The 12,342-nt window shown below is 38.7% G+C and overlaps 1 protein-coding gene across 1 annotated transcript in view; it reads left to right on the top strand.

The window, feature by feature from the left end:
- Positions 1–1,430: 1,430 nt before the first annotated feature.
- The window catches only part of MAN2A1 (mannosidase alpha class 2A member 1), a 56,366-nt gene continuing 45,454 nt past the window's right edge, over positions 1,431–12,342 (top strand). The window contains exons 1-3 of the mRNA XM_032213800.1: positions 1,431–1,636; positions 1,930–2,071; positions 10,984–11,244. Of these exons, the coding sequence (XP_032069691.1) occupies positions 1,931–2,071; positions 10,984–11,244 (402 nt within the window). The 5' untranslated portion in view covers positions 1,431–1,636; position 1,930. The remainder of the gene's footprint in view (positions 1,637–1,929; positions 2,072–10,983; positions 11,245–12,342) is intronic.

Genomic DNA, 12,342 nt, shown 5'->3' with positions numbered 1-12,342 from the left:
TGAAGCAGGCATGATCAAGCTGTATAAATCATTAATTGCACAAGATGGACAGATGGATTTTTACTCTTTTCAAAACACTAAAGCAGGGTTCTTCCAATTATGCTAGCTGGAATACCACCTTAGGTACAAAAAAAATTCTTTGCACGGTCTAATTAATCAGAAATCATTACCACAAAATGTGATGATGAGCCACTATAATGGATTGATACATTCGTGAAAGAGGAATCTATTGATACGACTTTTGAAAATTCAGTTTCCAAATATCCCAAGTAGGAGAGTAAAGGCAGTAAAAGAAGGTGCCTACAAACACCCCAGAAATATCTAGCATAGCCAGTGTGAGAAACAAAATGACAGACCAAGGTGGGTTTTGGCCCGATTCAGCAGGCCCATACTTACCTTAAGACAATTTATAAAGAGTGAACTAGTAAGGCCTTCTCTTCTAGCTATGAGCAGTTACTGACAAATGTGTCAGCATGTCAAATATAGAATGGTGGGTGTATTATTATTAGCATTGTTATCGTTATCATTATCGTTGTTGTTATTATCCTGTAGAAAAGAGAAAGAAAATGCCCCAATTTGTGTCCCATTGATAAAGGCAAGTAGGCGGAAACATCAGACGTTAAGGGGACACCTTGTTCTATCTAGCCTGAAAATAGACAAGAAATGCCGGGCTTCTGCACCGCCCACATCTGCCGAGCAAACTGTAAAGTAGTAACAGCTGGTGGGGGGAATATCCACAGAAATTGCAGCCGGAGCAGCTGCTCCCTTCCCAGCCTTTCCAGTGTATACAAAAGGGGCTTTCTCTCGCCCCGACACGTTTGCCAAACTCCTTCCTTCCTTCCACGATTTTTACTTTATTTATTTACTTAGTTTGTAACTTATGTACAAGAGAACAGGAATAAGAATACGGATAGCGGGTGGAAATAAATGGGGACAGCAGGACAGGGACGTCAGGCACGCGGGTGAGCACGCCCTTATTTTTGCGCCCACCCGTCAGCAGGCACGCAAATGCCTCAGCCGTCTCGAGGGCGGCGGAGCCGCTGCCTCACAAACGGATCCCGAGCTCGGTGGACGCGTGTACTAGTCATAAAACACACACAAACACACAAAAGGAAGTCAAGCGAAGCAGCGGCGCCCGTAATAGGAAAGCGAAGGAATACAACCCTCGGCGCACGGCGCGCTCTACCTAAACGGCATTGGGGGGGGGGACGGGGACCTAATCACAGAGCCTGTGGTCGCCATTGGGCGAAACGCCGTCACCTCTCGCCCCCCTCCCCCGACTCGCGAGGCGAGCGCTAAAGCTCGGCGCTCTCGTCTAAGGTTGCCGCCATAGCCGCGGTTGCTGTTGCTACGCGACGAGAGGGCGGGGACAACGGGGACGAGGCTCCTCCCCGTTTCCTTCCTCGCGCCGCCTTGTGGGTTTGTGGAGCCGCTGCTTCTCGCTTCTTGCCGCCAGTCCTGCTCCGGGGAGGCGAGCGAAGCTGGCGCGGACGGGGTTTCGGTAGTGTCGCAAGCCCGGGCGGGTTTCCCTCTGCCGGGCCCCTCTCTATCCGCTCCGGCGAAGCGCGAGTAGCGTCCGCACCCCTTTCCGGAAATTCCCGGGCGGATTTTACAACGGGCTCTTTTCGAGGTCGAGGTTTGTACGCCTTTTCGGCCGTCCAGCTCACCTCGAACGGGGGAGCTCAGCTGAGTTACGGCGGCTTTCAGAGACGGGTTGGAGGGCGACCCCTTTTGTCCCGGCCCCGCTTGCAAACTGTCCGGGCCCGGGAGGAACTTTGGTCTTTCCAGCCACCCGCCGGGTAGGCAGCGGGGCCGGGACTTTCCACCAACGTGGCCAGAACTTGATCGTTGGAGCGGCCGTTGAGGTTGGGCTGGTGCGCGTCGGAGACCCGGGGCTGATCTCTTGGGCTTCTTCTCCGCTTGGCGTAGGATGGCGATGAAGCTGAGCCGGCAGTTTACGATATTCGGCAGCGCGATCTTCTGCGTGGTGATCTTCTCCCTCTACCTGATGTTGGATCGGAGCCACTTGGACAACCCCAAGAATCAACGCCGGGAAGGCTCCTTCCCCCAGGTGAGCGAAGGACGGGAGGAGCCGCGGAGCCGGGTGGTAAAAGAAGGGGGAGGCTTTGGTGGGATGGAAAGGGTGGCTCGCCCGGCAAGCTGGGACGCTTCGAGGAAGGAGGGGAGAAAATGCAGAGCGCTCCGGCTGTAAAAAAAAAAAAGGGGGGGGGTGCGGATGACTCAAGCAGAGTAGGCATATCTTCAGAAAGGAAGTGCGGGGGGAGGGGGTTGGGGAGTCTCCTTGTCTCGGATCCCGGGAGAAAGGAGGAAGCGGTGAACCTCAAGCCCTGCCATCAAAGCAGGCTTGCTGGAGATGTAAAGACGCTTACGCTAAATCTTGACCGTTTCGGTTTAATTGTTGGGGGGGGGGGAGAGCGCGACCGAGCAGCGCCCTCCCCCTTTAGCAGATTTTGAATGGAAGCTCAATCGTAGTTGTACTGGATAGATTTCACACGAGCCCAGTTCCGGGATCGGATTTTAAAGAACATACTTGCCCTAGTCCGGGGCCCTATGCCTATGAACTACTGCCTTTTGTTACATCTCCAGGAGTGACTGCTGATGAAGACTTTAGGGTGGGATTTTCCAGAGAGGGGTTGCTCTGGTGCCCTGTAGGAAAAGGGTAAACCGTAGGCAAGGATAGGATCTTGACTCAAAATATAAGTCAGCTACTTTATCAGGTGTTCTTTTCTCCCATGACTTTGAGAGGAAACTTCGTTTAAGTCTAGGAAGTGTAAGTTTGCTTGACTGTTAAATGAGTTTCACTACTGGTACTTGAGTATAAACTGCTCAGTTTTGTTTTTCCTTTCATATCCTTACTTTGATTTGTGGATAGTGGAGTAACCCCTTTCCAACAAAAAGGCTACATTCTTTTATGGTATGGTAAACCATATTTCTAGATTAATGGGTTTAATGAATAAACCCAGCCAATTGTATTTTATTTATCACATAACTGTAGTTTAAGACACTTTGAGGGCACACCCTGAATTCTTTGAACAGCCTGTGTGATAGATGGTGAGTGGAAGATTGGCCCAGTGCTAGACCTGAACTCAGGAGTTCAGTGAAAGTGGAGAGTTCCAACCACTGCATCACTCTGATAACTAAATTGTAGCTAAGAAATTAACAAAGTATCAAAGTGTAGCGCTTTCTATAACTGTTTTGTTCTATGCATGAAAATAGAGTTGTATAAGGCATTGAGGTGGTAATTTATGGCATTGAGTTTCTACATTTTTAAAAAATATGTAATGCTAGGTTTGCTTGCTTTTGAACCAAGTCTGATACATCTGGTATATTTCCACGTATGCATTATAAATATTATTTAGAACTGCCAGATTCTGGAATATTTAGCAAACTGTATATTACAAAATGTATTATGCAGAGAAAGGTTCATGGTCTTGCCTAATTTTATGGTTCTAAAATTCCAAGTTTCTACCTTTTTAGGTTTATTTTTAGATTTTTTTAAAAAAATCTTTTATAAATAATGCATGATTAAGATATTTTTTCCTATTTTTCTCACAACAACCCTGTGAAGTGAGTTGAACTGAAAGAGTGACTGGCCCAAAGTCACTCAGTGGGCTTTCATGCTGGGGTGTAAAGCAGCATCCCCCCCCCCAAAAAACCTTTCTGACACCATCAGTGGGCTTTCATGCTGGGGTGTAAAGCAGCATCCCCCCCCCAAAAAAACCTTTCTGACACCAGGGACCGGTTTCAGAAGAAAAATTGCCTTCCATAGAACTGGGATGCGGGGGAGGAGAATGATTTTGCATGCTACTTAGATCCTGTGCATGCACAGATGAAGCTTTGCTTGCTCACCTGCCACTTGTGCAGCCCAGTGCAGCCCAGTACTGGTCCGTGAGGTGTTGTAAAGGAATCTTTTTAAAAAAAGTAAAAAATGGCAATTTATTTAATATGTATTGCTTCCTAGTTGAAGCACGTCGAAGTGGTTTATATAAAAAACAAATTAAATGTATTAAATTCAAACAATGTAGAAGAACATTTAATAAGGTGTGTTAAAAAGATAAGTCAGCACTGTCAGAACTTACAGTATGTACAATACAGCGGTTTTAAAAATAAGTCGAACATGTGAGCTATAAACTGGTAAGTTTCACAGTATTTTGTTCTTTATAGTAATGTTTTAGAAAGCTTTTCTTACTGTATTTTTGCAACAGTACATGTGAATTGAAGTTCTGTAAAAATGAGTTTGGAAACAAAAAGATTCAGGTGATTTTTGGGTAGGCGGTATCTTTGTTTTCTATTTTGAAAGACCTCTTACTTGATAGACTGTAAATTATGAGTATCTCTTTACTGTAACAGTTTTATAGCTGTGACTAATTCTACCCTAAAACATTGTAACACCTATAAGTGCTGCCATCTGTTGAGAGAGTAATAGGAATTCTTCCTATGATAGATAGGATTTTCAGTTAAAAGAACCAGTTAGGTTACTGAAGTCTGCATGTTCCCCTTTCTTATCCATTTTTATTTATCTCAGATAATTGGGTGCTAGGCCAAATAAAAGCATTTATATCCAGCGCTTAGCTAGAATTGGAACATTGTTGGCTTACTTAACCCACAAGTTAGTATTATGATTGCTTAAAGCAAGAAAACAAAAGTACAGCCAGAGCAATAAAAGGAAGCTAAAATTTCTAGCTTAGCGTTTGCCTGTGGATAATATGATAGGCAGATGCTTAAGCTTGCTGAGAAATGGATATAAACAAACCATCCAGGAATCTCTATTTGGCAGAACTGTGCAGCTGTAGATTTCAGTTATCTCCCTGACACAGGCCTCACAATGGCTTAGGTTGCATGCAAGCTGTAAACTTGCCTGGAGGCACAATCTGATTCAGAGCAGTAGATCAGCGCAGAATTCCAGCTTGCATTCACAGACAATAAACATGGTAGATGTCTTGATGTTGTCTTGGCTTGTAAGCTAACAAATTATAAATGCAGTGTTTTTCACTAGAAACAGAAGCACACAGGCCATGTTGATATAGATAGTTTACTTTGAAGGATGAGAGAGGTTTTTTTTAAAAAAGAGGAAATTCATTTTTGCAAGGGTGACATTTAACTTGAATGACTTATCATGCTGTTAAGTTTGCATTGTAATTAAGGCTACCAAAAAGTTACTGTTCTCAATATACTGTAAAATATCTTTATCTTGAAATACTTAGAATTTTTAATGGGATTGGAAATACATTTATTAGAATGTTTTAAAGTCTTGATTAATCTTATAGAAGTGAAGTAAATTTAAATATTCACTATTTTGAATAAACTCTACTTTGCTATCTGAACGGAATATTACATGGTCACTTTATTTTTTTAGATCTATAACTGCTATAATTACCCAATTTACTAGCTTCTTCTCTATTCCAATATTTTTAAAAGATCCAGTTTGTCACTATACCTTTTGATATGTGATGCCTAGAACCAGAGGCAGTATTCCAAATAGGATCTGATCAGGGCAGAATTGAGTGGAACAGTTACTTCCTGTGAACTGGACTCAGTGCTCTTGTTAATGAAATTCTTGTTCAAACAAGTCTTACTTCTAAGAGTTGCCATTATTAAACTCGTTTGATGTTAAGGTGTATTTTCACTTGAAGATAGGTTCCTATCTCCAAAAAGTGTATGGATGCAAGATTGTGGCAACACTTAAAATTAAAAATTGTACTTACTGTATATGGTGAGGGTTTGAATTAAAACATATTCATCTGCAAAGGTGGTATCATTGATTTTAAGATTCTTTTTACTAAGGAAGAAATAGATAGGCAAAAAATATAAATGCAGTCCAAAAATTATTTGTAGTGCCCACCTTCTTCACCATTTTAGTCTCAGGGTTTGAGTTTCAACCAAACCAAATCTAGAGATTCCTCTGTTCTAATTTGCCCGTGTGACATATTTGTGTGTGTGTGTGTATGTGTGCATACATGTCAGCCAGAAATCATATAAAAAGTTACATATGCATTTTAAACTGCTGATTATATTAGTCTTTAAAATAATTATAAAATGAATTAATGCCTGTGGAAGGAAGGATGTGTGCTATTTGGATTGTTAGTATCCATGTTTCACATTTCCTGTGAAAGCCCCACTCTTATTGAAATATTGAGCCATCTCTTTACAAATGCTGGGCTGTGGCACAGATTGTGACAGAGCTGAGGGAGAAATGAGAATATGAAAAGAGCAAACAAATAACCAACCATAGAGGTAGTCCCAAAAACCTGTGTAGCTCTTATGAGCAATCCAGGCACAATTGCCGAATAATCCAGACTGCTGCCATTTTGATGAGGGGCCTAGAACACCTTCTCAAGGTGGATAGCTTATGGAAGCAGGCTTGAAGATGTAAAGCCAAGACCAGTGCATATAGCAGAAGTGAACTGACTGAAATTAGGAGAAAATACTATTCTAAGCCTTGAGAAATATGGTGCACATTTAAAATGTATGTTTTAATTTGCCATGTTAATTTAAAATAATTTTGTATACTGAACATTTTAAACTGTTAAGATTTGTGTTTTGCCAAGCTGGGGGAAAATGTATGGCTGATACATGATTTTGTAATAGTTGAGCAGCTTTTTCTTTTAAACCTTTGACAATGCATTAAAAAGCTGTAAAATTGTTTGTAGGCAATTAGATATCACCCACAAAGTTACAAAATATTAATTTTATAGATGGAGGATTCCTTTTGTAATAACTTTAATAAATTATAGTAGTAGATAGGAATTACATAGAACTAAAAAATTATCTTTTTCTCTAGTTTGCTTAATATACCACTAGGGGGCACAAAATGATGCTTCACATGTATGATGACTTTCTAAACTTTTTCTTCAGCATTTTAATAGTGTATATAATTTTCTTTGAGATTATCAATCTTTACATGTTCAAATATGATTTTAAAATATATGAATCATAGTACTTGCTTAAAAACCACCCATTAAATTGGAAACTTAGTTCAATAGAAACTTGAAGTATATTTAACATACTATAAAGGTAAGCTGGAAATCACATAAAATTGGAGAATTGCTTCAGTGGTGGCTGATAAGTCATGAAAATGCTCTAAAAGGAAATATATAGGCTACTTTCCCCAATCTTTTCTCCAGATATTTTGGATTTCAATTTCAATAAACCTTAGTCAGTTTAGTGAATGGTAGTACATTCTGATCACCGGATAAAGGGATGCTAAATGCTGTTCATGCACGAACATCAGCAAGATACCATCTTATTTCAGCCTTAAAAGAACAGCTCTCTCTGCTCTATTGCCTCTGTAGGCGAGGCCTGACTTATTTTTCCCAGATTATCTGAAATGGGAGATAAAACAATAATAAAATAGTTAAAAACTGATCGGTTAATGAAGTTAAACCATGTCAGCCATGTTGGTTGTAATTCCAAAGGTGAGGTCATAAAAAGATTTAATGAACACCTATCAGGCAACCATTGAATGATAGAATTATGAAAACAGTTTTATTTGAGTTGAAACCATTGCAATTAATAGAACCTTACTAATATGTAACAAAAATGTCCCCACTAGTAGAAATCAAATTTTAAAGATAATAGTGATGCTACAGTTATCACCTTGCATTTGCAATCTTTGCACAGTTATTTTGATTAAAAAGGGGTATAGTTTCAATCCCTTACTTGCACATACCATTTGGATGTCACTGACTTTCCCTGCAGAAACCCTCTCTCTGACACATTCTGAAGTAACTCTTTTAAAAGATTTGTACAGCCCTAGTAGAACCATTTCATGGTAAGGATCTAATCCTTGTCTTTGAAATATTTCTCTTGTCTTCTGGAACATGAAGATACTGACACTGAATTGTAGGTTGTATGCAATGGTTGGGATTATTAATAAATATTGATATCATATATTGTTTAACATATTTAGTGTTTTTGTTAATACTAAACCAAATATTAAACGTACAGTTTGATTTAGACTAAAAAATTACTTCAATACATTTTATAAATAAATTGGACTTGAGCCTTTTTTAACACAAATACAAATCTGTACCATTTCCTGACAAAAGCTCTGTTTTACTCCAGATTATAATATTTCCTACACTTCTAAAATATCACCTTATACTTCTGGTTCTTAACAAAAATTGATGCTGATGCTGAGCTGAGCTGAGTGTAGCTACAGGAGTGTTGATTAGTGTGGGACTGATTCCTGAATAAACTTGTTTCAATTTGCAGATTACTTGCACAATATAGGGGGGCATTGGCCTTCTGGCATGCAGAAATGGCAGGGTTTTTTAATTGATTGCACATATAATCTGAAAACAAAACTTTTAAAAAGTACTCTGCATAATTCAACATCGTACTGGTTTGATCTTAAAACAGCTTTTCCAAACCAGAAGCTCTTGTCATGGGATTCTTTGAAAATTTAAATATCAAGGTAAAGCTACAAAATATGTATAACATCTTTGATATTCTGAATCATAATCTTGGCAATAAATCTTTGATTTCATACTTTTGATAATAAAATTAAATGAATTTTGATAGAAGCAACAGTTGTACTAAGTGTTAAGGGTTTATGAATACTAACTACTGTATTTTTCAGAGTATAAGATGCAGCAAGATTTTGAAGAGGAAAATAAAAAAAAAATTTTGCACTCTGCAAACCTTCCCAAAATGGCCTGTTTTTCGCAAAAACGGGCCCGTTCCCCCCCCCCAAAAGGCATGAGTAGCCTTTAGGGAGCTTGCAGGATGCTCCTGGGGGACGTGGGAAACCAAAAATGAGCAAAAAGACAGCCCATTTTTCGCAAAATGGCCCTGTTTTTCATTTTAAAAAGAGCATGGATAGCCTTTAGGAAGCTTATAGAGTAATCCTGGAGGCTGGGGGGTAAAATTGAGGAAATAATGAGCCATTTTTTTATCATTTCTGCCCTTTCCAGCCCCCAGGAGCTCTCTGAAAGCTTTCTAAAGGCCAAACACGGCCATTTTGGTGAAGGGGGCGGAGTTTCGGGGGCCAAAAAATGCTGTATTCAGTATATAAGATGCACCCAGATTTTCAGCCTCTTTTCTGAGGGAAAAACCTGCGTCTTATACTCTGAAAAATATGGTACATAAAATTATTTGGAATTAAATATGAAATCAAGGAAGATTTTAGAGTGATACATTGGTACTTATCCTTAATTGATTCCAGGATGTGCAACAAATACTAAAAATGAATTCCAGAGAAACCACATGATTTATCACATGTCCTTTATTTCAATTGGAAAGAACTTCCTGTCTGTCCCTTTTCCTATGTCAGTGACCTTCCTAGAATGGCCAACTTCCTGTTTAACCTCTGCAGTTGTCCCCCACTTCCTTTTGTAGCAACCTTTCTGCATGACCAACTTTCTGTCCATTCTCTGCAGCCATCCCCCTCTTCCTATCTCAGTGCATCAAGGACCAAAGAATTGAGTACTAGAATATTTTCACATGAAAATGTGTCAAGTACCAAATTCGACAAATTTTGAAGCAATTGAGTGTCGAGGTACAACACATTCTATAGTTAATCCTTCCAAGTTGTTTAGGAATGAACAGCAAATATGTCAAATATACATTTGTTGTTTATACTTTTTTCTTTTGTGCCTTTAAGACAGGTTTTTTTTCTTTAGCTCTAGCTCCTGCAGTTATCTTGGCAAGGGTTTTTCAAAGTGGTTTGCCATTGCCTGCTTCCTCAAGCTAAAGAAGAATAATTAGCTCAAGGTCAGCCAGCTGGCTTTGTGCTTTAGCAAGACTAGAATTCATTGTCTTCCGGTTTCTAGCCTAATGCCTTAACCACTACATCATTATATGCACATACTGTTGTTGAAAATACATTGCTGCTGCTCAGAATTTCTATAAATCATAACAGGGGACCCCAACCCCCTGGTCCATAGATTGGCACCAGTCTGTGGCATGCCAGCAACCAGGCCATCCAAAAGAGTGAGAAACCCCATGAGTATGATGTAGACAGCATGCAAAACCACACCCCCTCCGGGCCACAGAAAAACTTTTCTCTCTGGTGCCCAAAAGGTTGGGGGTCACGATTTATATGGTGAGAACAGGAAATATAGCGTTCATGTCTATTTTAAAAATCTAAGAAAATATAAAACACCTGTATTTTTGTTAATTATGTTAATAATGCCATATTCTTCCAATTCTTGCTAAAACCTATAGTTGCAAATAAATGTACTAAATAAAAAGAAAAGAATATTCTTGTATGCTACCAGTATATAGCAGGTGCCACAACAGGGAAAACAGTATGGTTGTTATGATAGGGGATTATGCTTTCAAAAATATGCATGTAACAGTAGTAATACTGTAAGGAGATGCGATGAATCAACAAGGAAATGTATATCATCTACTTGAAAAAATTAGAAAAAGATTATTATTTAGCCTCATTAGCTAAATTTGATTTAATCTGTTATTTATTTTGAACTACACTTCCCCCATAAAATGTTTTGAACTGATCTTGTATCTAGAGTGCAATTCTGTAGCTAAAAAAGGTTCTCTGAAAGGCTGCTAATTATTCCTTTTGATTTTCTGTTCCGATATTTTGTAATATAACTAATTCTTCTCTTAATAAATAATGCCTTATTGTAGCCCACTAAGATATCATAATAGTATAATTTTGAATAAATTATTTTAATGCTGAGACAATTTTGGAACTTATTCTTGAATTCATAGTGTATTTGGAAAAATGGTGGGTTTTTTTTGTGTTTGCATCAAAATAGAGTACCCACAGTTATTTGCAGTTATTTTGTTATTTCAGAAAATTTCTAAATCCTACACACATTCACTTTAATTAAAGAATGAAATAATCTTGAATACTGTTTCTTTTCTGAGAAAGTTTCTTACACTGATTTGATGATAATTATAAGGTCTTTGCTATGATATTTAGAACAGGAAGAGGAAATAAATATTTTTCAACTACAAGGATATTTGGATGTCTAATTGTGTATTTTTCAACAGGGTCAGCTTTCAATACTGCAAGAGAAAATAGACCACTTGGAACGGTTGCTGGCAGAAAACAATGAAATTATTTCAAACATAAGAGATTCTGTGATCAATCTGAGTGAATCTGTCAAAGATGGACAACATAATCCAGAAGTGTTAAACTTTAATCAAAGAAATTTTTCAGAAGTATTGCCTCTTGCCACTGCATATCTTTCAATTGAGCCTGAAGATTGTCAGTTTGCTTCAAAAATTGGAAGTCAAGCTTCAGATGTTCAAGTAAGAATCAGTTGAATATTAGCTGTTATCCTTCATCTATTTTTAGCCCTCTGCCAAAGAAATATAGAGATTTTTGTGTAGCCTAATCCAAATTATACTTGAATTCCAAACTGTGAAATAATTGACTGGTAGGTTGATCAAACATACATGCAGATACTGAAATCACTGGGATTGCCAATGAAAATGCGCTATGATATGCAAATATGGTTTAAATCAGGGATGTAAAACTCACATCGTCACAGTGGTGTCATGTGACATATTGGGAATTTTTGCCCCCATTGCTAAACCAGGCATGGGCGCGGCCAGCACGTGACACATCCAGCCCGTGGGCCAGGAGTGTGACAGCCCTGGTTTAAATGGGTTATATGTTTTGTTTAAACTTAAAGTAATATATTCATTTGTGATATGTGCAGTTTTTGCATATGAATGTACACTGAGTATACTTGCTAATGAATTTTCCCCTTACTCTTTTATTTGAATGATTTTTTAAAATTATAATTTGGGATATTCATTTCACATTGATTGAATGACTTTATATTATTGTTTGATTCAGTTGATCTCTAGTGAAGGAGAAATTGTATTTAAATGTTAGAATAACTATTTCAGAGAAAATTCTTTACAATGCTTTTGTCTGAGTGATTTGAACTATTTTTAAAAAATTGTAGATTACAATTAAAAATAACACTTTCTCCATAGCTGCAAATGTTATTATATTAATGTCTACTATACCAAATGTTAAAGTAGGCTGTGTTGTAGGGGTTACAGGTAGTCTTTGATTTACAACCACAATTGAGCCTTCTCTTGTTAAGTGAAACATTAGTTAAGTCAGTTTTGCCACAGTTGTGCAGTATCCCTGAAGTGGATAAATTAGTAACCGGGTTGTTAAGTGAATTTGGCTTCCCCATTAAACTTTGCTTGTGAGAAGGTCGCAATAATGATCACGTGATCTTGGGATACAGCAACAGTCATAAATAGGAACCAGTTGCCAAGCATCTGAATTTTGATCACGTAACCATGGGAATGCTGCAAAAGTTGTAACTCTGAAAAATGGTCGTAAGTCATATTCTTCAGTACCATTGTAACTTTGAACGGTCACTA

The sequence above is a fragment of the Thamnophis elegans genome, chromosome 3, assembly GCF_009769535.1.
Source record: "Thamnophis elegans isolate rThaEle1 chromosome 3, rThaEle1.pri, whole genome shotgun sequence".
NCBI lineage: Eukaryota > Metazoa > Chordata > Lepidosauria > Squamata > Colubridae > Thamnophis > Thamnophis elegans.
This window is presented reverse-complemented; position numbering and strand designations above follow the sequence as displayed.